The sequence below is a fragment of the Bubalus kerabau genome, chromosome 5 (assembly GCF_029407905.1).
Source record: "Bubalus kerabau isolate K-KA32 ecotype Philippines breed swamp buffalo chromosome 5, PCC_UOA_SB_1v2, whole genome shotgun sequence".
Classification (NCBI taxonomy): domain Eukaryota; kingdom Metazoa; phylum Chordata; class Mammalia; order Artiodactyla; family Bovidae; genus Bubalus; species Bubalus kerabau.
Window position 1 is genome coordinate 50212479 of NC_073628.1, and position 27633 is coordinate 50240111.

Here is a 27633-nt window from a genome sequence, read left to right on the forward strand (position 1 = left end):
TCAAAACAGTCCTTATCAAATGAAACACCACATTCCTTTCAGAGAGGAGATCTTAGTGAAGTGTTCCAGCAGCAGGCACAGGTAGAGAATTCTGACTTCTAAGAATTGATCTCAGTGATTCATTCCTGCGAGCTCCCCCGTCCACACACTGCCTCATCCGTAGACACCACACGCCCACACGCCGGGGACTGGCTTCTGAGCTGTCTGGGTCAGCCCTGCTCCAACACGCAGCAGCACGAAAGACAGGACCAAGGGAGTACTAGAGTGTCAGGGGGAATTTTTACCTGCCTCTGAGTAATTTATGCAGAATCTGGGACCCCAGCTTTGGCTTGGCGCCTCTGCAGGATATACTGAAGCTCAGTGGGGTGTGCTTATCAGCTCTGCCTCAGGATATGCGGTACCATTTCAGCTTGTGAAGCCTCCTAGACAGCTGCAATTATGTTGTCCATCGTCTGTGAGGAGCTTTTGGAATAACTTCCCCTATATTACATAGTGCTTCCCGCCTGCACACTCACTCCAGTTCACTCCTTCCGATCTTCCTTCTTCTCTTTTTGCTGATATATCCATTAACTTGTGCCCAGATTTTTATTTACTCTAGCTATAATTATTAATAGCAGCCCTGGTAATTTCCTAGTGGCTCCAAAAACAAAAAGCTTCAAAACCTGCCATTCTAAACTTAGAATTTTGAAATACTGATCCCTAACCCTTCTCTGAGTGCTCTGCTTACTATTACATCTTTCTTAACTTCACATATGTTCACACACCCAAAATGCCCTTTGTTCTTGTCAATTTCCCACTTTGGTACTCCTTTCAACACCTGAATTTCTTTCATGGATCAATTCAATTGTTTCCTTCTCTGGGAAATTTTCCTTGGCCACCCCTCTCCAACAATCTACTATATGCATGTTTGTTTCTTTAGAAATAGGAGACATTTGAGGGTTGAGATGCTGTGATCCAGTCTGATTCATATCCCCATTGCCTACCTTACAGGAAAGTCCTGTGAATATTTATTGAACGGATAAATGGTCACAGTCAGTGACTCACTCAGGAAACAGTTTTAATAGTTCAGTTTAGAAGTTCTGTGCCCCAGCAGGGATGGACTTTTGAGTACTTGGTTGATGGGTTAATTTTATTTATTTATTGGCTATCCCAGTTAGCAAACTACCAAACCATAGATGCATAGATGCTTGAGTTTAGCCTAATGAGCTGCAGTTTTTGAGAGACCGTGGAAAGCAGACTCAGAATGAGGCCAGCTTTATCAGTGTGCAACTTCTGCAACTGTGCAGGGCCTCCTGCTTAGAAAGGCCCCATGTTGGTTTAATGCTCTGCTCTGGCTGCCTTGATGCCTTGAGATTATTTGCAATTGAAGTATAGTTGATTTACAATATCACGTTAGTTTCAGGTGTGTACAAAAAAGTGACTCAGAGATATATATAAAGATACTGACATGTGTATGTGTGTGTGTGTGTCTGAGTGTGTATGGGCTTCCCAGGTGGCTCAGTAGTAAAGAATCCACCTCCCAATGCAGGTGATGTGGTTTCAGTCCCTGGGTCAGGAAGATCTCCTGGAGTAGGAAACGGCAACCCACTCCAGTATTCTTGCCTGGGAAATCCCATGGACAGAGGAGCCTGGCAGGCTACAGTTCATACGTTCTGAAAGAGTTGGACACGGCTGAGCACACATGCATATATATAGAGAGAGACAAATAGATAGACATATGTATGTGTATATATACTCTTTTTCAGGTTCTTTTCCATTATTGGTTATTAGGAGGTACTGAACACAGTTTCCTGTGCTGTAAGAACAGTAGACCCTTGTTGTTCTCTATTCATATAGTGTGTGCATCTGTTAATCCCAAACTCCCTGTTCATCCTTCCCCCTCATTCTCCTTTTGATAACCATGTTTGTTTTCAATGTCTGTGAGCCTGTTTATGTTTCATAAATAAGTTCATTTGTTAGCATTTGTTAAACAAGGGTGCCTGCATTTTTATGTTCCAAGACCTCACATGGTGTGCCAGTCTTGCCCAGCAAAGCCAGTGCCAGCCCAAGTGACAAGTCCCCAAGAGGTTTATGGTACAGTCAGGATTTCCCTGATTCTGCATCTGGTGCTGCCTTCTGTCTTTTTTTTTTTTTTGATTATTCAAAACGACAGTAAAAAGGGACTACTGACCCCCAGAGTTGGTATTTTGCCTGTGGGAATGTGCCAGGATTAGTTATCACCCAATGAAAAACTTTTAAAAGGCACTTAAAACAGACCTAATTAGAGAGTCTATTTAAAAGTCATTTCTGACTTCAGAAGTAATTGCAATTCCATGGACCTCCTCATGGCAACTTTCTGTTTTATTTCCTATCATCTGAAGGCATATTTTAAAGACAGAAAAGAATGGTCAGCTTGAGTTCCCTCACTGTGATGGAATTTTATTTGCCTCCCACAAATGAGAGAAGAATTTTAGGCAAGCAATTTTATTCAACTGCTTAATTAAGCGTAAAAAATGGTTTTAAAAATGTATCCCTTGAAATAACTTTATAATGAGAACCTTGACCAAAAAATCTTTTTTCTATAAAAGCTAAAGTGAGGAATGGAAATATCCAGGAAAAGAATCTTATAGAACAGATGGGCATCTTTTTCTACAATTATTTCACATAATGTGTATGTTGAGGGTTAAACAGGTTTGAAAATAATGTGAAAATGTGGCTACTCTCTAAGACTGATATTAAGAACTGTTTTCTATGTACATGAGTTTTATAGTAGTTCTTTTACTTATTGCAAGCATGGTCTGTGACCACTATGTAAAGTCTGGAAGGATACGCAGAAAGAAAAAATAAGTGAATTCTAATCACTGTTGCCACTTTGATAAAAGTCTCTTCTGCCCTTTCCTTTACACAAGTGCTCCTAAACTCAATACTGTTTTATAACTCACTCTTTTCAGTAGCTGAATGTATATAATTTATTCAACCAGTTTTTATTCTTGGAAAATTGAGTAGTTACCGGTTTTGTTTAGTTTTCACAAATGCAGATATCCATTTAGCAGCAACCTTGTATATATCTATGAGTATTTTATGTTCGTTTTTAGTATTAACTATCCCTGACTTCTCCACTCGGCACTTTTGTGAGGCCTTAGTTCTTTGGCACATGCATTTGTGGTGGACATGCAAGAACAGTATGCACACCGCCCCTGCCTTCGTCATGTTAGCAGGCTCATCATGTACTTGCTGTGGTCCCTTGGCTGCTTCCTCTGCAGTTCAGCATTCATTCTCTCCTATTATGGGTTCAGTACCGGGGTACAAAGATAAGATACAGTCCTTTGGTCGTGGGTGGACGTGGGAAACATTGATGAAGGCAGTGGAAAGATAGAAGCTCCCAGTTATAAGAAGATTAAGTACTAAGGATATAATGTACGTGACATATATAATTAACATCACTGTATGTAATATATGGGCTTCCCTGATGGCTTAGCAGGTAAAGAATCCATCTGCAATGCAGGAGACCTGGGTTCAATCTCTGGGTCGGAAGATCTGGAGTTGGGAATGACTACCCACTCCAGTATTCTTGCCTGAAGAGTCCCATGGACAGAGGAGTATAGCGGGCCATAGTCCAAAGTGTTGCAAAGAGTTGGACACAACTGAGCAGGCATGCAATGCCACGTCTTATATAAAATCTGTTAAAAGTAAATCTTATGTGAGTTCTCATCACAAAGAAAATATTTTTTTTCTTTTTTAAAAATTTTACCTCTATATGAGATGATGGATGTTCACTAAACCTACTGTGATAATCGTTTCATGATTTATGTTAAGTCAAATCATTATGTTTTATACCTTAAACTTATATAGGCTGTATGTCAATTATATCTCAATAAAACTGGGGAAAGAATAAAATGTAAAGGAAGAAAAAGACCCAGTCCCTCTGCCTAAATGATATGTTAATCTAGTGGGAGAGAGGACATAAATATAGCTACTGAGAATGTGAAAATGATGTTAAGGAAGCAGAAAGAAGGGAAATTAAGGAGGCTGTCCCAGAACCTGCAAAGAACATGCAGGATTTTGACAAGGAGGGGAAGACAGTGATCTGAGTAGAAGTGAGAGTGTGAGCAGAAAGCTGCAGTAATGAATGCACGTGTGTCCTCAGGAGAGACTCCAACAGACCGTCCCCTGTGGCACTGGAGCTGGGAATGACATGGAGAGTGTGAGTTGCGACCAGACTGCAAAGGACTGGAAAGCCATTCTCAATCTTTTATTTATTCATTTTTTTAATGATCCGTTTGTATTTACTCGGCTGTCCCGGGTCTCAGGTTGCAGCACGCAGGGCCTTCTGTCTTCCTTTGTGGCACTCTGGATTTTAGTTGCAGCATGCAAAATCAGCTGAGGGACACAAACTCTTAGTTGCGGCATGGCTTGTGGAACCTAGTTCCCTGACCAAGGGTGGAACCTGGGACCCCTGCACTGGGAGCATGGAATCTTAACCACTGGACCACTAGGGAAGTGCCCCATTTTTACTTCTTGCTGAAAGAAGTGATAAGGCAGTGACAACCTTGAGCAGCTGGGGCAGGACTGGACCCAGAGTTTTAGGAGCTTAACTCTGGTTAGGTTTAGTCAGGAGAGGATGGAGTCTGAGTTTGCAATTAGAAGTCTCTTGCAGCTGGGTAGGTGAGAGAGGGTGGAGCCTTATCTGACTCTAAGCCCCAGCCACAAACAGGACAGCTCTCAGAGGTAGAATCAAAAGAACTCGGCATTCTAACCCTAAGCAAATAGTTTAGGTATTACTTAAATACATAGTTAATAGTATGAGTAATTCCTTGTCAAGTTGCTAAGCTCCTAGAGTTAAGGAGGTGTCTTCTGGGCTCTACTTCTCTCAACAAGGTGCCCGTGATAGTCAAACAAGTGGCTCTTGACAAATCCTTATTAAATGGGAGGGTCATAACCAGGGTCTCCAGTGAGACAGACAGAACTCTTGCGCCTCTCAAAAGTGCTATATTTTAAGGATAAGGCTGTCGCAAAGGAATGTAATGACATATGCAAGAACCAAAGCTTTGTTTAGCATTTTTGTTCAAAAGATAATCCTTATAGCTTAAATAAGAATGTGCCTTAATCACCAAGCCTGGGTCATAAAGACTGAAATCTAAATGTACTTGTGGGATTTCAAGCACTGATGAATAGGCAGTCATGCAGGCAGGAAAAAGTGTTGGTTCAAAAACAAGTTATTAGCTTGCCTAGGTCATGGAATTTGGGGGCAGACAGCCACGGGACATGAAGGAACATTAGGGGACAATTGAAATGCTTTGAGGATACTGGTTCCATGAAGGTGTATGTTGGTCAGACAAATGCATTCCTATTATTGTATATAAATTATGACACGTCTATATATCAAGCTGATATAAAAATAAGTGATTAGAACCAAAATGAAAAGTGTTACTAGAGTCTGATTCAGCAATCAGATTATTTCAAATTATCTTCCCCCAGATATCTATTCTGTATAAATTCATGTCTGTTTATAAAAGCCAGTTTATAGCAATTTAGTACAGTCCACATTTTCTGTGTGCCGTGGACAGACCAGATCCTGTGCAGCCGCTGAAGGGTGGAAGGTGAATGTCACAGAGAAGGCCCTGCCCTGACAGGGTCAGCACCCCTGCCACGTGAGACCCCAAAGTAAGAGCAGTGCTCTTGTAGGTTCGAGAAGCTCAGGGAGCTTGCTCTCACAAGGAGAGGAGACAATGTTTTTTAAAGACCAGATTAAAAAAATCTCAGCAATCTTGCTGTGTTGACCGCTCTGGCCATTTGGTTTTGGTGCTGTTTCTAACACCTTTAACAATCTCAACTATCAAGCTGAGTTATTCTGACACTAGGTGAGATCCTCGCAGATGATCCTGGCAGTGGACGTTATTTCTTGCTGAGATGTAAAAGCCTTGCTGTAAAGTATACGTGTGAACTCTCAACACGTAACTAAATGGCATGAATCTGCTGTGTTAAGTTTTCATCCCATCCAGAAGATTCCAGTAGCTCGTCATCATCAGGTTTAATGTGGACTTTTCCTTTGCTAACTGCCCAGGGATGCCGAGGTCCAGCGATTTAATGGCCAGTTGGAGGAGAGGATGAGCCCTTTGAAAACAGAAATGAAACCAACACCAATTAATTTAATTTGCAAATAAAAAATAGTGCTGGAAGATCATTTTAGATCTCAGTGGACCTAGGTTCTATCATTTTAAAAATGAAGACACCTGAGACCCAACAAGGTTAAGCTACACAAGTGTACTTGGGTTACAAGCACGGTCTCCTGTCTTTGAGCGCTGGACCACATTGAGACCACAATGCTCTCATTTTACACTCTGACGTTTATATGCAGTCCGTTTGTTTATTGTTTAGTCACTAAGTCATATACAACTCTTTTGTGACCCCATGGACTGCATGCAGCCTGCCAGGTTCCTCTGTCCGTGGAATTTTCCAGGCAAGAATACTGGAGTGGGTTGCCATTTCCTTCTCCATACAACCCATGCCCCCCATCCAAATAATCTATTTCCATTTGGCCCAAATGAGAGGAACCTAACTTCCACTTAGAAACCTTCAAAAGAAGTGAATATAGAAGCCCTTGGAACCCTCACCCCCCACCCCAGGATTTCACAGCCTTCCCTCCTGGGAACTTGTATGTGCTATTTCTTTCCTCCCAGCCCACTCCACAAAATGCCACTACCTATTACTTCCTTGAACAGATTGGGATTTTAGTCATTCTCTTTTTACTTGATTTTAATCCTCTGAAGGCCTGCCTGCTCCATTTGCTGCAGTTAACGTGCAGAAACTTCACATGCAATGAAAATCATACTTGGTAGTCGGGCATTTCAGCATCTTAAGAAGCTAAATAGCTCCATCCTCATTAAATTAGGTGCAAATTGGAGAGGAGAATTACATACTGAAAAACATAAATGCAAAACGATGGGTTAATGTTTTACCTTAATATAATATGTCGTGACATGCAGTGAGAGCATGAGGCCAATTAGCAAGCGAGTCTTCTGCTCAGGTTCAGATTTTCTGCCAGGTACGTAGGGAAAGGATCGAGATTTGAAGGATGGCATTTATCAAACACCCTTGGATAGAAAGTTTCCATTTTAGTGACAGGACATGCGTTCATTTAACAAAAACCACCCCTATCGCATAGTAATACAGCAGAGACCCAAGGGCTCCACCAAAATTATTGCCTGCACATTGGCATTTATGCATCTGACTTCATTGCTAGAAACTAATGAAATGTTTCAATTGTGTCTAAATTGGAGTTTTAATACATTCCAAAAATATATCCTGCTCTTGTCTTCAGCTACCAGATCATAAGTGACACCTCTGAGCAGGTGTGTGGCTTGGGTGCCCTACCCCCACCTTTTCTAGTGCGGCTTTCATGTCAGTCTGACTGGTACAGAAAGGTGAGGTCAACCATGACTCTCCCTGCTCCTCCTGGTGTGCATGCCCAGGATACCGTCAGAAATAGTGTATGGGGGGCAGGGACTTGGGGTCAGCAACGTGTGGGACAGGGGATGGTTTTCTGCTGTGCTAAAGCAGAAAAACCCTGTTACCAAGTTTTAAATTAACAGAACCTGCCCAAAGGGGAGCCGTGGTCTTTGCGTCACTGATTGATGTCAGCCTTGTAAACGTAGGGCTCCTGCCACAGGGCTGGATGCTCAGAGAACACCGCTCTCCTGCATGGGTGTCTGTGCAGAGCTGAAGGCTGGGCGAGAAATCTGCAGGCTGGGAACACAGGAATATTTTTAGATTTCAGCTCTCGGTCCCGGTGAAGGACACACAGGCAGCCATGAGAAGCACCTCGCCTTTGGGTCTTGCTGCCACAGAGAGCGCCAGGGCACAAACCCAGCCCCTGCCTCTCCCAGCTCAGCGGGTTGGAGCACACTGGCTTTCAGAACAGAGTCAGAAATTGCTTTATTCCTGCCTGGTCTTCAAGCCTGAAGAGGAAGCTTATCCAGAAGCAGAGCTCCTGGAAAGAGGACTTTGTCCCTCGTGCTTACCTAAAAATGCTTGCGGCAATGGGCAGATCGCCCAGCCCTCAGCTTGTGCGTCTCTGAAGGGGGTGATCTTGTTGGCCAGTGTTCAGATGAAAGGTCCTGCGTGGATATCCTGCCACGCCTTATTTGTTGGGGATAGTGGTGTTCCATATGCTGGCGGGGAGTCAAATTCCCAGGGAATATGTGATTTGAAAACCCATGTGGTATATTTGGGCTTCCCTTGTGGCTCAGTTGGTAAAGAATCTACCTATAATGCAGGAAACCCAGGTTTGATTCCTAGGGGAAGATACCCTGGAGAAAGAAATGGCAACCCACTCCAGTATTCTTGGTCTTCCCTGGTGGCTCAGACAGTCAAGAATCTGCCTGCAATTCGGTAGACCTAGGTTCTATCCCTGGGTCAGAAAGATCCCCTGGAGAAGAGAATGACAACCCATTCCGGTATTCTTCCCTGGAAAATCCCCTGGACAGTGGAGTGTGGCAGGCTACAGTCCACGGGTTTGCACAAAGTCAGACACAACTAAGCAACTAACAAGGAAGGAAGTGGTATATTTATGTCAATTGCCGGTGTGTTTCCATGAATTCATCTTTGTGCCCTTTGAGAGGTGTCCCAAGGCCATCAGATCGGTCAGGGCAGCTTCTAGGACATAGTCACTCAGACACTCAGGCAGGGTTATTCTCTTTCAGGTAAAAGCTTGATCACCTCTGCAGTCCTCCATGTATTCACCCCAGGAGTGTATGATGGATAATTTAGTCTTGCAGCCACTTCTAAAAATAGCCAGAAAGCATCCCTAAAGCTTTGCTTTGGGGCCTTATTTCAAGGGGCAGCAAGGAAATAGGAATGACTTCTTGTTTTTAATCCCAGCACCAATAAAATCAGAGGTTGGTGTTTATATATCACAGGGTGATGGTTTTGAAAGAGAAATAAAAGTAAATGATGAAACTTTGGGGAAAATGGCCTCTCTGGAATGGAACCAAGGGCAGACTCTCAATGTTGACCTTTTGGTTAAAGCCACATAATGCAGTTTATGTCATTCCCTCCAGATACGTGATTTTATTGGTTTGCTGGGAATTTTGGCTTAAGGGAAATTGTACGCTGAGGGAATAAAATGTTTACCTCTTATTAATGCCAAAGGCCTGTCCCCATGGTGAGATGGTATAAGAGAAAACAGCACATATGTAGGTCCTCCCTCTAAGAGCTTATATTCTAAGGATCTGTGATTCACAAAAGACATTTTCAGGTAGCTGTCATACTGTCTTCATTAAGAGCATTTAGGACAACATGATGCTTTTCCACCCATGAAGTTGTTCTATTTTGCTTATAAACTATAACTCCTAGAGACTTGGAGGCTTATAATAAACCATTTTGAAGTGCTGAGACCCTAGGATAAAAATAGTATAATCAATCTTCAGAACCAAAAGTTGATCCAATCATCATTCACTGATTCGTTGGTTGTTAATGGACATTTCCTGGTTTGTATGTTTTAGCTTTAGTATATATTAAGGTAAAATGACATTTTGATAACAAAGTGCATTTCTTTGAGTCATAGAACTAGAAACCACCCTCTGACAAAATCTCTCCCTTCTTTGTTGGGATGCTCTAGGCTTGCTGGCCATTGGATTTCTTTTCTTTTTCTTTTTTTTTTTTTTCTTTATATTCCCTTACGATCACATCCATTTATGGCTCTGCTGGTTCTCTGAATGCTGATGACCTTTCAAAATATAACTCCAGTTTGGACATCTCCTCTGATCTCCAGCCTCCTATACAAACTTTCTACTTGAATCTCCACTTAAATATAAAATGCCCATCTCACACTCAGTCTATATCCCAATGGGGCCCATTATCTTTTGATCAGATTTTAGTCCTCCTTCAGCCCTCTTCATGGCATGTGTGTGTGCTAAGTCACTTCAGTTGTGTCCAACTCTGCAATCCTATAGACTGTAGTCCACCAGGCTCCTCTGTCCATAGGATTCTCCAGGCAAGAACACTGGAGTGGGTTACCATTTCCTCCTCCAGGGGAATCTTTCCAACCCAGGGATCAAACCCAAGTCTCTCACATCTTCTGCATTGGCAAGCGGATTCTTTATCACTGGTGCCACCTGGGAAGCCCTTCATGGTAGCTGATGAAAACCTCATCTTTTCAGTGGCTCAGACAAAAACCCAATAGTCATTCTGGGATCTTCTCTGACATTTACATCCATGCCCTGCCAGCTCCACCTATTCTCCCCATCTCCAAATTCTGAATTCATTTGGGCCCCTCACTTCTCACTCCTGCCTGTTCAGAGTACACCTGGAGCCTGACTGCCTCTCACCCCCAGCTCCACCGTCTGTCCCAGCTGCCCTTATCACTGCCCGTCTTCCTGCAGGGACTGCCAGCATGTCTCCTCTTCCTGTCTTTTTGCTTGTTTCTACATTTTATTGGGGCATAGTTGCTTCACAATGTTGTCCTATTTAATAATTAATATTAATAGCTTCTACTGTTCAGCAAAGTGAATTAGCTATATATAAACATATATCCCCTCTTTTTTGAATTTCCTTCCCATTCAGGTTACCACAGAGCACCGAATAGGGTTCCCCAAGCTATCCAGTAGGTTCTCGTTAGTTATCTATTTTGTACATAGCATCAACAGCGTGTATATGTCCATCCTAGTCCCAATTTATCCCACCCCAACTCCCCATTTGTCCCCTTAACATCCATACATTTGTTTTCTATGTCTGCAGCTCTGTTTCTCTATTGCAGATAAGATCATCTGTACCATATTTCTAGATTCCACGTATATGCATTAATATCCAATATTTGTTTTTCTCTTTCTGACTCACTTCACTCTAGGTCCATCCACACCCCTACAAATGGCCCAATTTCATTTCTTTTATGGCTGAGTAATATTCCATTGTATATATATGCTGTATCTGTTTTATCCATTCCTCTCTTGATGTCGACTTCGGTTGCCTGTGTGTCTTGGCTGTTGTACATAGCGCTGCTCTGGACACTGGGAGGCCCGTGTCTTTTCTGCCTTCTGTCTTGCTGTTCTGTTCAGCACCAGCCGCCTGAGCGCCTGTGAATAGCTGAGTCACATCACGTGCCTCCTTCTCAGAGCCACCAGGCCTCCCACCTCACCACCGGGACCATCGCCCGTGAAATCTGCCCCATGCTGTCAGCGCCCTGCTCTCGCCTCCCCACTCTTACGCCTCCCCCTCCTCCCCCCGCCTGCCCCCGCCTCCCCCGCCTCCCCCTCCTCCCTCCACCTCCCCCTCCTCCTCTCGCGTCTCACCTTCTCCTCCCGCTTCTCCCTCCCCACGCATCCCCTTCCTCCTCCCACGTCTCCCTCCTCCCGCGTCCCCCTCCTCCCCCCGCGTCTCTCCTCCTCCAGCATCTCCTTACCCCCGCGTCCCCTTCCTCCTCCCACGTCTCCCTCCTCCCACGTCTCCCTCCTCCCGCGTCCCCCTCCTCCCCCCGCGTCTCTCCTCCTCCAGCATCTCCTTACCCCCGCGTCCCCTTCCTCCTCCCACGTCTCCCTCCTCCCACGTCTCCCTCCTCCCGCGTCCCCCTCCTCCCCCCGCGTCTCTCCTCCTCCAGCATCTCCTTACCCCCGCGTCTCCTTCCTCCTCCCACGTCTCCCTCCTCCCACATCTCCTTCCTCCTGTGTCCCCTTCCTCCCCCCATGTCTCCCTCCTTACCCAGTCTCCCTCCTCCCCCGCCTCTCTCCTCCTCCTCCCGCGTCTCCCTCCCACTGCGTCCCCTTCCTCCTCCCACGTCTCCCTCCTCCCGCGTCTGCCTCCTCCTGCCTCTCTCGCCTCCCGCATCTCCCTCCTCCCACGTCCTCCTCTTCCCGTGTCTCCCTCCTCCCGCATCCCCCTCCTCCCACGTCCCTCTCCTCCCGCGTCTCCCTCCTCCCACATCTCCCTCCTCCCACCTCTCTCTCCTCCTGCGTCCCTCTCCTCCTGTGTCTCCCTCCTCCCATATCTCCCTCCTCCCGCATCTCCCTCCTCCCACGTCCTCCTCTTCCCATGTCTCCCTCCTCCCGCATCCCCTTCCTCCCTCATCCCCCTCCTCCCACGTCTCCCTCCTCCCACCTCTCTCTCCTCCCGCGTCTTCCTCGTCCCACGTCTCCCTCCTCCCGCGTCTTCCTCATCCCACGTCTCCCTCCTCCCGTGTCTCTCTCCCTCCATGTGTTTCTCCTCGGCTCTGGTTATGCCGATGCGCTCCCGCATCTCCTCAGTCACACCAGCCTGACTCACGAACGCCCCTGCTCCCGGGGGTCCCCACCTGCCGTCTCTTCCCCAGATGTCTGCGCTGCCCCCTCCTCCCCTCCTTTGCATCTTCACTCAAGTGCAAACTTCCCACCGCTGTATTGAAATAACCACTGCCTTCCCTCCAGCTCCCAACCTCCCTCTCCCCCAGCACTCATGATCCCCCCACTCATGGCTTCATTTTTCTCCCTTTTCCTCCCCCACATCCCATATATTTTACAGATTAATTGTTCTTGTTCATGTCTTATTTACACTCAACAGAATGTAATATTTTCCTTCATGAAATGTCAGACCCTTACCATTTTGGGACTCTCTAGCCCCTAGAATAATGTCTGATAGATTCTAGATAAAAATGTTTCAAAGTAATTAATTCATTAATTTATATTTCTCTTTCTGTGGCACATCTTGATCCTTATACTTATTGACATCTTAGAGTTTAAACTCATGGGATTCTTTAATATATTAAGAAGACTCAACTATTTCTTTTTTCTTTTTTTAAGGCTCCTGGCTTGTTTATTAGAAAATATATGGTAATCCTCAATAGAATAGTTTCAGATGGGGATTATAAATATATAAAGAAATTGGTCGAGGGTTTGAATAATTATAGCCTATATATTCTTTCTTCTTTCCAAATCATTTTCATCTTATTTGACATAGGCAGGTAAGAAAGAATGTGACTTCTGGAAACCACAAGAGCCAAAAGAATTGAAGTCAGTCTCTCTAACGTGATCAAGACAGCTAGTCAGTTATTTGAAAACATTAGTTAAAGACTTATAGCAGCGTGACGCCTGCAAGGCATTCTGCTTTAGATCCAGCTCTTTCTGATATTCGAGGCCAGTGTTTTCCATTTCTTTACCGTTTGGTCTGGGTGTATATATTTTACAAGCTGAACTTGCTGTGGGACCAAAGCTGTAGGAACCTTGCTACAGCTCCCGTGCTCCTTTGCATGTCCCTTAGACAGTTGGCAGAGCCGTCCTCCTCTGCAGAGGGCGTCCGGCCACGCCCCTGTTCACTCCCGCCCTCTGTCTCCCGCAGGTGTCAACAGGAAGGTCGTGTACTCCCTGGCCGACTCGGCCGATGGGTTCTTCTCCGTGGACAGCTCGTCTGGCATCGTCGTCCTGGAGCGCCCACTGGACCGAGAGCAGCAGTCCTCCTACACCCTTCGCGTGCAGGCCACCGACCAAAGCCCAGGCCGGGCGCTGTCCTCTCTGGCCACCATCAGCATCACCGTTCTGGATGTCAACGACAACCCCCCTGTGTTCGAAAGGAGGGACTACCTGGTGTCAGTGCCTGAGGACACCTCCCCTGGCACCCAAGTCCTTGCTGTTTTTGCCACCAGCAAAGATATAGGCACAAATGCTGAGATTACTTATCTCATCCGGTCTGGAAATGAGCAGGGGAAATTTAGGATCAATCCAAAGACAGGTGGGTAAACAGCAACGTACTTAGCATGCAAGGCTATGCCATACCCTGCTTCTCCTCCTAGCCCTTTCTAATCAATCATCCTTCTAAGTGGACCAACAAATCTCCTAGCAGGACCTACACCCAGACTCCAGAGTGCCCTATGATGCTCTGTTCTAAGGATGAAGTGAAGTTGCTCAGTCATGTCCGACTCTTTGCAACCCCATGAACCTGTCAGGCTCCTCTGTCCATGGGATTCTCCAGGCAAGAATACTGGAGTGGGTTGCCATTTCCCTCTCCAGGGGCTAGAATCAAACACAGTGGCCATTCCAGCTGGCTGGGTGCTGAGTTGAGAAGGTCTCAAGGTGACCACGCTGATCACTCTTTAATGTCTGCCTTGGGAGGTGACCAGAGACCCACAGCCTGAGTGCGGACAGGCCAAGTGGAGGCGAATCTCCAGGAGCACTTCACACAGAGAGACATACAGCCCAAGTTAACACAACAAGCCAACAGAAAAGAGAGATACCCAATCAAACCCTTAGGCTCCGTCTGCAAATACTGTCTCCCCATCTTGAACCACACTACTCCTCCTGAGCTTTCCTATCTGAAAAATCCTAGGGCAAACCTACAGGCCAAGGATTTGCCCCGTGAGCCCACAGCATGGAGTTGAAATTCGGCAGGGGGCATCCTTAGAAATTCCCTCGTGGCTCAGCCAGTCAGGAGTCTGCCTGCAATGCAAGAGACCCAGGTTCGACTTCTGGGTACATCCCACTCCAGTATTCTTGCCTGGAACATCCCATGAATGGAGGCAGCTGGTCCATGGAGTCGCAAAGAGCTGAACGTGACTGAGCCACTAACATGTTCGCTTTCACTCCTCCTGGCCAGAGCACTTCCATTTCTCACCATAACCTTTGCAAACTCGGGGTATGATGTGGCGTCCCCTGGGGAAAAGATATCTAGAGAGAAACCAAGAGAACAAAAATAGAACCCCAGGGCTTTCTTTTCCTGAGGGAGTTAATATGAATTAAGGCTACTTTGAGTAAATGAAGATGGATATTCAGAAAAAAGTTTGGCTGATCTTTGAAAAGTAAACATGCTCATCCTTGTATTTTCATAGTGTTTATATCAATGTTCTCCAAGCTCTTTCATCAGTTCAGTTCAGTTCACTTCAGTCGCTCAGTCATGTCCAACTCTTTGCGACCCCATGAATCGCAGCACGCCAGGCCTCCCTGTCCATCACCAACTCCTGGAGTTCACCCAGACTCACATCCATCGAGTCAGTGATGCCATCCAGCCATCTCATCCTCTGTCGTCCCCTTCTCCTCCTGCCCCCAATCCCTCCCAGCATCAGAGTCTTTTCCAATGAGTCAACTCTTCTCATGAGGTGGCCAAAGTACTGGAGTTTCAGCTTTGGCATCATTCCTTCCAAAGAAATCCCAGGGCTGATCTCCTTCAGAATGGACTGGTTGGATCTCCTTGCAGTCCAAGGGATTCTCAAGAGTCTTCTCCAACACCACAGTTCAAAAGCATCAATTCTTCAGTGCTCAGCCTTCTTCACAGTCCAACACTCACATCCATACATGACCACAGGAAAAACCATAGCCTTGACTAGACAGACCTTTGTTGACAAAGTAATGTCTCTGCTTTTGAATATGCTATCTAGGTTGGTCATAACTTTCCTTCCAAGGAGTAAGCGTCTTTTAATTTCATGGCTGCAGTCACCATCTGCAGTCATTTTGGAGCCCAAAAAGATAAAGTCTGACACCATTTCCACTGTTTCCCCATCTATTTTCCATGAAGTGATGGGACCAGATGCCATGATCTTCATTTTCTAAATGTTGAGCTTTAAGCCAACTTTTTCACTCTCCACTTTCACTTTCATCAAGAGGCTTTTTAGTTCCTCTTCACTTTCTGCCATAAGGGTGGTATCATCTGCATATCTGAGGTTATTGATATTTCTCCCAGCAATCTTGATTCCAGCTTGTGCTTCTTCCAGCCCAGCATTTCTCATGATGTACTCTGCATATAAGTTAAATAAGCAGGGTGACAATATACAGCCTTGATGTACTCCTTTTCCTATTTGGAACCAGTCTGTTGTTCCATGTCCAGTTCTAACTGTTGCTTCCTGACCTGCATACAGATTTCTCAAGAGGCAGGTCAGGTGGTCTGGTATTCCCATGTCTTTCAGAATTTCCCACAGTTTATTGTGATCCACACAGTCAAAGGCTTTGGCATAGTCAATAAAGCAGAAATAGATGTTTTTCTGGAACTCTCTTGCTTTTTCCATGATCCAGCGGATGTTGGCAATTTGATCTCTGGTTCCTCTGCCTTTTCTAAAACCAGCTTGAACATTAGGAAGTTCATGGTTCACATATTGCTGAAGCCTGGCTTGGAGAATTTTGAGCATTACTTTCCTAGCGTATGAGATGAGTGCAATTGTGCAGTAGTTTGAGCATTCCTTGGCATTGCCTTTCTTTGGGATTGGAATGAAAACTGACCTTTTCCAGTCCTGTGGCCACTGCAGAGTTTTCCAAATTTGCTGGCATATTGAGTGCAGCACTTCACAGCATCATCTTTCAGGATTTGGAATAGCTCAACTGGAATTCCATCACCTCCACTAGCTTTGTTCGTAGTGATGCTTTCTAAGGCCCACTTGACTTCACATTCCAGGATGTCTGGCTCTAGGTCAGTGATCACACCATTGTGATTATCTGGGTTGTGAAGACCTTTTTTGTACAGTTCTTCTGTGTATTCTTGCCATCTCTTCTTAATATCTTCTGCTTCTGTTAGGTCCATACCATTTCTGTCCTTTATCGAGCCCATCTTTGCATGAAATGTTCCCTTGGTATCTCTGATTTTCTTGAAGAGATCTCTAGTCTTTCCCATTCTGTTGTTTTCCTCTATTTCTTTGCAGTGATCCCTGAAGAAGGCTTTCTCATCTCTTCTTGCTATTCTTGGGAACTCTCCATTCAGATGTTTATATCTTTCCTTTTCTCCTTTGCTTCTTGCTTCTCTTCTTTTCACAGCTATTTGTAAGGCCTCCCCAGACAGCCATTTTGCTTTTTTGCATTTCTTTTCCATGGGGATGGTCTTGATCCCTGTCTCCTGTACAGTGTCACGAACCTCATTCCATAGCTCATCAGGCACTCTATCTATCAGATCTAGTTCCTTAAATCTATTTCTCACTTCCACTGTATAATCATAAGGGATTTGATTCATGGACCTGACATTCCAGGTTCCTATGCAATATTGCTCTTTACAGCATCAGACCTTGCTTCTATCACCAGTCACATCCACAGCTGGGTATTCTTTTTGCTTTGGCTCCATCCTTTCATTCTTTCTGGCTATTCTCATTTGTTTACCTCCTCCCTCCCATGAATGAGCAAGGCAGTCCCTTATTCACAGATAAGAAAAGTCAGTCTCTGACACCTTCTGGCCATTGGACATAATCCCCTTGTCTCTCAAGGAATATGCGCTTCTTGAGCCAGAGGGTAAAGAAGGTCCATTTTCTGTTGGATAATCCAGTAAGTATGAACAAGAAACTATCATAATTAGCAGCACTGTCATCTAATATGGCAAATATGCCAGACTCCTGTTATTTACCGATTCCTGCTAGTTATCTCCCCCTTTTTCCATATGAGAAAATCAGCTTCAGGGAGGTTAAATAATTCCTCCAGTGAGAGTAAGTGGGGATGGGAGTGGGGAATCCAGAATTTGAATTCAGATCTTCCTGACTCTGGGATACATTCTCTAACCTCTACGTAACACAGCTATGCCACGAGGGTGAAAAAATTGGAGGAGATATAGTCCCTGCCCTTAGAATGGGAGGGTGAAAACTAATGAAAGGATTGCAGTAGCTGCTTTTCCCAGCAGTAACCCTGCTTATTAAGGTCATTATTTCAAATTAAAATGTGTGGGAGTTTTCCTCATTTAAATATGTGTTAGCCTTAGCTTGTCTAGTTATGGCCATTGTATATGAATACCATGAGGAGTGGTTAAGTACTGTTTAAATATGGCTCTGGATAACGAGACTGGGATGTAAAATAAAGCACTAGAGGTGGTAATTGCTAAGAAAACTTAATTATGGCAAGAAAGAGGCCCTTGTTATGAGTATGACTTCTGCTTCTCACCTTAAGTAGAGGCAGCCTTAGCTGCTAGAGACGCTGCCTGTCTGGAAAGAGAATGAACGAAATGTACTCACCTTGATCTCAGTGACTGTTCTCCAGGTGAAAGTGTTAGTTGTTCAGCCGTGTCCAACTGCGACCCCATGGACTGTAGCCCCCCAAGCTCCTCTGTCCATGGGATTCTCCAGGCGAGAATACCGGAGAGGATAGCCGTTCCCTTCTCCAGGGGATCTTCCCTACCCAGGGGTTGAACCCAGGTCTCCTGCATTGCAGGCGGGTTCTTTACCATCTGAGTCACCAGGGAAATGCCCTTGAGAACTTTCCTGCAAACGGCACAGTGATCAACTACCAACTGCTGAACTCAGGACTAGGTTGCCCACCAGAAAGGACTAGGATGGATGGGAAAGAGAACTCAGGGAGCCCGTTGTGAGGGTGCCATCCAGCTAGCTGCTTTCACCTTTTTTATCTGCTTAAATAACTGTACCATGAGTGTTGGGCTTCCCTGATAACTCAGTTGGCAAAGAATCCACCTGCAGTGCAGGAGACCCCGGTTCGATTCCTGGGTAGGGAAGATCAACTGGAGAAGGGATAGGCTACCCACTCCAGTATTCTTGGGCTTCCCCTGTGGTTCAGCTGGTAAAGAATCTGCCTGCAATGCAGGAGACCTGGGTTGGGATGATCCCCTGGAGAAGGGAAAGGCTACCTACTCCAGTATTCTGGCCTGGAGAATTCCATGGACTGTATGGACCATGGGGTCGCAAAGAGTCTGACATGACTAAGTGACTTTCACTTTCACTTTCATGAGTGTTAGCTCTTCTCTGTAGTTGTGGACACTAAACTCACACTTCTTTTGGTTACAGATTCCCAAGTGTTTCCTTCTCCAGCATGTTACAGTATCCTTAATTTTCTTTGTCCTCTTTGTGACCTAAAAGTTTTAGATAAGCACATTGTGAGTAGGTAAGGCACCTTAGTGGGTAATTCAATTTAAGACTTAGGTGAAGTTCACAAGTATATACTAACTGGTCCTTCCCAGGTGGTGCTACTGGTAAAGAACCTGTCTGTGAATGCAGGAGATATAGAGACAGGGATTCAGTCCCTGGGTGGGGAAGATCCCCTGGAGGAGGAAATGGCAACCGACTCCAGTATTCTTTCCTGGAGAATCTCATGGACAGAGGAGCCTGGTGGGTTACAGTCCATAGTGTAGTACAGAATCGGACACAACAGAAGTGACTTAGCACGCACACACATACACTAACTGATGAGGGTTGAGGTCATAGAATCACATTGATGCATCTTGGCTCAGTCCCAGTCTGCCTGGGTCTTCTGGAGGAATCCTGGGGAGACATTTCCGGGGGCCACTTTCTCCTGCCCCTCTTCCCATAAGGGTGAATAATGCCAGAGATTTCCAGCTGCTTGAGGGATTCTGACACTGTTGCAGAAATAAACAAAGACTCGATTTCTTCAGTGTTGTGTCTGGTGGGTAGCTGTGTTTTAACTGACAGCGTTAATCAGACTTTGGGATGCTTTCAGCAGGCATTAAGTCAACAAATTCCTGAATATCTCAGAGTCTTGGCTGGAGACGATGTCACAGATATTACCATGATTGTGGAGCTGCTGACCAGAGTGTTTCTTTTTTTCCTGATTAAATCTAAAACTCCCCATTTTTCTTCAAAGGGGGTATTTCTGTATCTGAGGCCCTGGACTATGAATCATGCAGCAAGTTTTACCTGGTGGTGGAAGCGAAAGACGGCGGGACGCCTGCCCTCAGCGCTGTGGCCACTGTCGGCATCAACCTCACGGATGTGAACGACAGCCCTCCCGAGTTCAGCCAGGACGTGTACAGTGCTGTCATAAGTGAAGACGCTGCGGTCGGGGGCTCAGTCATTTTGGTAGGTGCCATTTCAGAGGTCTAGGTATTTTGGATGAATGGTCTTCAAGAGAGTGAAAAAGTGAGCAAAGTCCCTCTTGGATTCTCTTCACACTTTCTCCTTTCAGGCTCCCTTTGATCCCCAAGGAACTCTACTCAGACACCAGTCTTTCAGCTGCTCCTCCCCCCTTTTGTCTGTTAGAGAGGGTCTGATAAGTTCATTTACAGCAAAGGGTAGGCAATCTTTTACCACTTTCCTCCCAGGAGTAGATGTTTTTCAAGAAAACAAAACAGACCATGGAATTAATTCCTAATAGCTGCTATTAGTTTGTAACTTAGATGACAAGTCTAAGGACAGAAAAAAATTATTTTCACCTGCCTCACACCAAACACACACACACACATACATACACACACACACACACGTGCACACACACACACACACACACACACACACACGGTAAGGCAGCTCCAAATAGGATCAAGCTTAAGATCGATTGGCCACTCTTAGAGGAGCTCTTTCTGGAAGCAACTTTTTTCTAATAGCAGTAAGAACATGTGTTAAGAGAACACAGGTTCTCTTAGATATGAAAGTTACATCGGGAAACAGGGAGCCCCATCCTCAGGACCCTCACCACCCCTAGGCTGGAGGGGTGCCTTCCTGGCTCCTGCAGCACCAGGTTGGGGATGTTCCTTCTTTATACCTCCCTGGTAGACCCTGCAGGCCCTCTCTCCTGGGGCCTGGAACTATATGAGACTATTTCTGTACATGCAAATGCCAAACCAGCAATGCAGAGCAGGAGACAGTGGGTCTGCATGTTAGCCGTGTGGAAAAGGAAGTTCTCTTGGACTTCCTTAACATGGAAGTGCATAGGTTTACAAAACATACAACTCAGTGGCAGAGATCATTGTTTTGCAGAATTGGGAAAGAATTACTGAAGTATCCCTATCAGTTAGTCTGGGGTCTGTCTTAACTGGCTCAAGGACTGAGGGAAATCAGGCCTAATAAGCATCAGGCTGCATTCAGATGAAAATGAAGAGAAATAAAATAACAGTTCCAGTAATGCTGCTTTCCTTCTTAGGTTAACCCAAAATCTCTCCCCCTGGGGCCTGATTGCTGGCACTGGTGAGCAATGCACCCAAGAAACCTGTCAGAGCAGTGCCCATTTGTGTAGACCTGGACCCTAAGAATAGACCTTTCCTGGGTCTCCCCTGTCATATCTTTGTTTTGTTTGTGTCCTGTGAAGCTAATAGCAGAAGATGCAGACAGCCAGCCCAATGCACAGATTCGTTTTTCCATTGTGAATGGAGACCGGGATAATGAATTTGCTGTGGATCCTGTCTTGGGACTTGTGAAAGTTAAGAAGAAATTGGACCGGGAACGGGTAAGCTAGTTCAGGCCTGCTCCCTTCCCATCCACGATCCCCACCCCCTTCACTGAAATCAGGCATGGATTCTGTGAGTATAAGTAGGGAGGTTCTCCATTCTAAATGGGCTTCCCAGGTGGCTCAGTGGTAAAGAATCTACCTGTCAATGCAGGAGCTGCAGAGACACGATTTTGATACCTGGGTTGGGACGATCCCTTGGAGAAGGAAATGGCAGCCCACTCCAGTATTCTTGCCTGGGAAATCCCATGGACAGAGGAGCCTGGCGGGCTACACAGGACACAGAACTGCTACCGTCCACGGGGTGGCAAAAAGTTGGACAGAGCTGAGCAACTGAGCATGCGAGCACTCTCCATTCTAAATAATGGGAGTAAATAGAAATGGGCTGAAATGCAGCAGGGAATATTTGCATTAAAACCTTTGAAAGAACTTGCTTCCAATAGATACTGATGGTTTCTTATTTAGGGAAGTTTTAAAGAAAAAGCAAAAGTGTATATTTCTGAATGGTTTGAATTTCTGTCCTTCCAAAGCAAGAAGGCAGAAAAGTACATTCAGCATTGGGATTCTGTGGTCCTGATTTCATGAGCAGCATTGGCCCTAAGTGAGAAGACACAAAAGGACTACCTGAAGGTATCTAGGTCAGAAAGAATGATTCAGAAGATTCCTCTGTCAAGGTGAAACCAAGTTTCTAAACATTGTCTTTTTTGACTAAAAATGTGTCTTCAACGTGAAGTTAACATACGGAAAAAGATGCCATAGACATGAGGCTTAGAAAGATCTCACTGTGTGATAGAGCCCCATAAGGTACTCCCGAAGTATCAAAACTGACACAGGAGACAGATCAGTGGTGGCAACTGCAGTGATTTAAACAAGGCCAAGAGCCGTGCTTCTAAACAGGGGCGATGTGCCCCCAGGGGACATCTGGCAACACTTGGAGACATTTTTGTTTCTGACAAATGGTCAGAGGCAATATTGGCTTCCAGTGGGTAGAGACCAGGGGTGCTGCTAAACATCCTACAATGCACAGATCATCCCCTGGCAACAAAGAATGATCTGGCTCCAAATGCCAGCTGGTGCCCAGGTTGAGAAACCTGGTCCAAAGACTCAAAGCAAAGACAGCTCATGTTTAGCAGAGCATAGCAAGCCCACAGCACCTCTGTGTGGGCCCAGAAGGAAGCAGGCACCGTGATCTTTACTGTGGGCCCTTTGTGCTTTGGTAGGTGTCTGGATACTCCCTGCTCGTCCAAGCAGTAGACAGCGGCATGCCTGCGATGTCCTCAACTGCCACTGTCAACATCGATATTTCTGATGTGAATGACAACAGCCCAGTCTTTACACCTGCTAATGCCACCGCTGTGATTCAGGTAAGCAAATCTGGCCTGCCAGGCACCTGTGCTGTTGCACTCAGCCTCCATCCTCTGCTGTGGTTTCCTTGTCATGGCTTACTCTTGTTTCTGCCTAATATCAACTCATCACATGATTTGTTGTTCTTGTTTGGTCCCTAAGTCGTGTCCGACTCTTTGCGACCCCATGGAGTGCAGCGTGCCAGGCTTTCCTGTCCTTCACCATCTCCCAGAGATTCTCAAACTCATATCCATTGAGTTGATGACGCAATCCAACCATCTCATCCTCTGTCATCCCCTTTTCCTCCTGCCTTCAATCTTTCCCAGCATCAGAGTCTTTCCCAGAGAGTCGGCTCTTCACACCTGGTGGCCAAAGTATTGGAGTTTCAGCTTCAGCATCAGTCCTTCCAATGAATATGCAGGGTTGATATCCTTTAGTATTGACTGGTTTGATCTCCTTTCTGTCCAAGGAACTCTCAAGAGTTTCCTTCAGAGCCACAATTTGAAAGCCTCAGTTCTCCAGCGCTCAACCTTCATTATAGTCCAACGCTCAGATCCACACATGACTACTGGAAAAACCATAGCTTTATGCAAACCTTTATCAGCAGAGTGATTTTAGAGCCCAAGAAAATCACGTCTCTCACTGTTTCCATTGTTTCCCCATCTATTTGCCATGAAGTGATGGGACCACATGCCATGATCTTAGGTTTCTTAATGTTGAGGGGTTTTTTTATTATTAATTTATTTATTTTAATTGGAGGCTAATTACTTTACAATATTGCTGTGCTTTTTGCCATACATTGACATGAATCAGCCATGGGTGTACATGCATCCCCATCCTGAACCCCTCCTCCCACCTCCCTCCCATCCCATCCCTCAGGGTCATCCCAGTGCACCAGCCCTGAGCACCCTGTCTCATGCATAGAACCTGGACTGGTGATCTGTTTCACATTTGATAATATACATGTTTCAATGCTACTCTCTCAAAGCATCCCACCCTCACCTTCTCCCACAGAGTCCAAAAGTCTGTCCTTTACATCTGTGTCTCTTTTGCTGTCTCGCATACAGGGTCATTGTTACCATCTTTCTAAATTCCATATATATGTGTTAATATACTGTTTTGGTAGTTTTCTTTCTGACTTACTTTGCTCTGTATAATAGGCTCCAGTTTCATCCACCTCATTAGAACTGATTCAAATGCATTCTTTTTAATAGCTGAGTAATATTCCATTGTGTACATGTACCACAGCTTTCTTATCCATTTGTCTGCCAGTCAACTTCTAGGTTGCTTCCATGTCCTGGCTATTGTAAACAGTGCTGCGATGAACATTGGGGTCCACGTGTCTCTTTCAATTCTGCTTTCTTCAGTGTGTATGCCCAGCAGTAGGATTGCTGGGTTGTATGGGAGGTCTGTTTCCAGATTTTTATGGAATCTCCACACTGTTCTCCATAGTGGCTGTACTAGTTTGCATTCCCACCAACAGTGTAAGAGGGTTCCCTTTTCTCCACACCCTCTCCAGCATTTATTGTTTGTAGACTTTTTGATAGCAGCCATTCTGACCAGCGTAAAATGGTACCTCATTGTGGTTTTGACTTGCATTTTTCTGATAATGAATCATGTTGAGCATCTTTTAATGTGTTTGTTAGCCATCTGTATGTCTGCTTTGGAGAAATGTCTGTTTAGTTCTTTGGCCCAGTTTTTGATTGGGTCATTTATTTTTCTGGAATTGAGCTGCATAAGCTGCTATTATTTTCTCCCATTCTGAAAGCTGTCTTTTCACCTTGCTTATAGTTTCCTTCATTGTGCAAAAGCTTTTCAGTTTACTTAGGTCCCATTTGTTTATTTTTGCTTTTATTTCCATTACTCTGGGAGGTGGGGCATAGAGGAGCCTGCTGTGATTTATGTCAGAGAGTGTTTTGCCTGTTTTCCTCTAGGAGTTTTATAGTTTCTGGACTTACATTTAGGTCTTTAAACCATTTTGAGTTTATCTTTGTGTATGGTGTTAGAAAGTGTTCTAGTTTCATTCTTTTACATGCGGCTGTCCAGTTTTCCCAGCACCATTTATTGAATAGGCTGTCTGTGCCCCACTGTATATTCTTGCCTCCTTTATCAAAAATAAGGTGACTGTAGGTGTATGGGTTTATTTCTGGGCTTTCTATTTTGTTCCATTGGTCTGTGTCTCTGTCTTCGTGCCAGTACCATACTGTCTTAATGACTGTAGCTCTGTAGTATAGTCTGAAGTCAGGTAGGTTGATTCCTCCAGTTCCATTCTTCTTTCTCAAGATTGCTTTGGCTATTCAAGGTTTTTTTGTATTTCCATACAAATTGTGAAATTATTTGTTCTAGTTCTGTGAAAAATACTGTTGGTAGCTTGATAGGGATTGCATTGAATCTTTAGATTGCTTTGGGTAGTATACTGATTTTCACTATGTTGATTCTTCCAATCCATGAACATGGTATATTTCTCCATCTATTTGTGTCATCTTTCATTTCTTTCATCAGTGTTTTATAGTTTTCTATATATAGGTCTTTTGTTTCTTTAGGTAGATTTATTCCTAAGTATTTTATTCTTTTCGTTGCAATGGTGAATGGAATTGTTTCCTTAATTTCTCTTTCTGGTTTCTCATTGTTACTATGTAGGTATGCAAGAGATTTCTGTGTGTTAATTTTATATCCTGCAACTTTACTATATTCATTGATTAGCTCTAGTAATATTTATTCCTAAGTATTTTATTCTTTTCGTTGCAATGGTGAATGGAATTGTTTCCTTAATTTCTCTTTCTGGTTTCTCATTGTTACTATGTAGGTATGCAAGAGATTTCTGTGTGTTAATTTTATATCCTGCAACTTTACTATATTCATTGATTAGCTCTAGTAATTTTCTGATGGTGTCTTTAGGGTTTTCTATGTAGAGGATCATGTCATCTGCAAACAGTGAGAGTTTTATTTCTTTTCCAATCTGGATTCCTTTTATTTCTTTTTTTTCTCTGATTGCTGTGGCTAAAACTTCTAAAACTATGTTGAATAGTAGTGGTAAGAGTGGGCACCCTTGTCTTGTTCCTGACTTTAGGGGAAATGCTTTCAATTTTTCCCCATTGAAGATAATGTTTGCTGTGGGTTTATCATATATGGCTTTTATTATGTTGAGGTATGTTCCTTCTATGGCTGGAATGTTGAGTTTTAAGCCAGCTTTTTCACTGTCCTCTTTCACCTTCATCAAAAGGCTCTTTAGTTCCTCTTCAATTTCTGCCATTAGGGTGGTGTCATCTGCATATCTGAGGTTGTTGGTATTTCTCCCAGCTGGTATGAAAAGAGCCTGATTCTTTCACTGCAACTGATTAATAAACATTGATAAGAAAAATTTCGCCAGTGGGGTTCTCTCAAGTGTCAAGTGCTTTCTGTACATCTGTCCCCATTGTGGCCCAGCCCCTGGTTTAGAGTGAAGGAGGTTAGGATCTGGGAGGTTCAGTAGCTCACCCAAGGTCAGGCAGCTGTAAAGTGCTGGAGTCAGCATTTGAATTCAGGTCTGTCTTCAGAAGAGAGTATTCCCTGCCCACAATGACAGGCTGCCTTTAAGCACTTTGTGCTGTTCTAGCAGGGGCTATTGATAGGAGCCATCTCATTTGTCAAAGAGGGATTGGCCATCAGGCTAGAACTGCTCCTCATTAAAATCAGTCTTCCATAAGCAGTTTGTTTAGCACTTTAAGCCCACCTGCTCTCTAAAATTAGACTGCAGGAGACAGTGACTTCCTGCTGGTATTCTGCTCTCAGAGAGAATAACTTTTCATCCTACCTTTTTTATTTTTATTCAAAAGATATCTCATGAACACAAGTCCTAAGCACTGAGCTACTTCCATTTCCTAGCATTTCTAGAAGCTGGAAGCCCGACTTCAGGAGGATCAGGAAACCCAGTCCAGGAATACTGTCAGCGTGGAGGATTTATAGGAGACAGGGATGGACAGATGTGTACTGGGATGGCTACAGATATTCTAGGAAATCAGCCTCAGAATCACCCCCACAGGTTCCCAGGGCTTTGTGGGTAGAAGGGGAGATGAGAGTGAGCCAGGTCTTGAGAGACCCCCTTTGGAGTAACATTCAAGACTTTGAGTCTGGCCATCCATAGCCCCCTCAGCCCTGCCCCACTGGGCTCCCCAGGATCAGGCTGAGCATCTCTGCTTCCTTGTCAGTGCTTCCTCAGGGGAACCGGATCTCTTCTCTGGGGGTGTTTGTTTTTCCTCTCCTCTCTGATGCCTTTTCCAGCAGCTGTGTGTGCCTGCCCCTCCGCGACTCTACAGAGCTTGCTCAGGCTCTGATGCCCTCCCTTCACCCCGGCGCCCTGTCTCCTCGATGGTTTGGCTCACCCCCACCCCCGTCCCCTCGGGGCCGCTGTTTCCCCCTCCCCCGCTCCATACTAGCCCCATGGAAAACGGGCTCTGCCACAGCAACCTGTGCTTTTATGACATGATCCATCAGCCTGATGGCCTGTCCTCACCCACGCTCCAGGAAGTCAGCCAGGGAGGAACAGAGACTCAGCCCTTGAGCAGTGACCATGGCTCCTGTCTGCAGCGTGGCCGTCTGCGCTGTATTTCACCCTCCTTCCTCACGTGCGACCCCTCGGGCACACATCCTCTCTCCCTCTCTCTGCTGCAGAGGAAATGGCTTTTAGAGAGAGAGCAAACAAATCCATAAATCTATTTGGTGTGGTGCTGAAGCTGCTGTCGGTGTGCACCAGTAAATCTGTGCGTGGCTGGGCGTTTCCATGACTGATCCCAGAGACAGCCGGTGTCTGGTTCCCAGTGACCCAAAGGCCACTTGAGAGGAGAAGCAAATGAGAGGTCTCTGAGGTTCTCTTCGCCTCATTCTCTTGCAAAAAAATAATGCTCCTACCATTGTTCACCCAAAAATAATTTTCTTTTTCCAGCACATGGTTCTTATAAGACAAATTCGGCACCTAAAACGTGAGTGCACCCTCCCTGTGTGTGACTCCTATCATGCAGGGTGTCACTGTCTCCATCTCTGTGACCCAGACTTAGTTAATCCAAAGTCAATCTCATCAGAAGGCCTGAACTAATGAAGCTGACTCCAGGCCTGCACTCTGGTAATGCTAAAGTCCAGACAGGGCAGAGCAAGGAAACCAGTGCCCAAGCCACTGAGGAATTTAATTTCGTGTTTTCAGAGGACAACCTTGGACCTGAGAAGGAGTGACTAAGAGTCTCTGTGTTTCCATCTGAGATATAAGGCAAAGTTTCAGCAATATAATGTTGGC

At 45.1% G+C, this 27633-nt stretch overlaps 1 protein-coding gene across 1 annotated transcript in view; it reads left to right on the forward strand.

Moving 5' to 3' along the window:
• The window catches only part of FAT3 (FAT atypical cadherin 3), a 694359-nt gene that overhangs the window by 607223 nt on the left and 59503 nt on the right, over nt 1–27633 (forward strand). Inside the window, exons 15-18 of the mRNA XM_055581629.1 lie at nt 13282–13671; nt 19446–19660; nt 20886–21023; nt 22244–22387. Of these exons, the coding sequence (XP_055437604.1) occupies nt 13282–13671; nt 19446–19660; nt 20886–21023; nt 22244–22387 (887 nt within the window). The remainder of the gene's footprint in view (nt 1–13281; nt 13672–19445; nt 19661–20885; nt 21024–22243; nt 22388–27633) is intronic.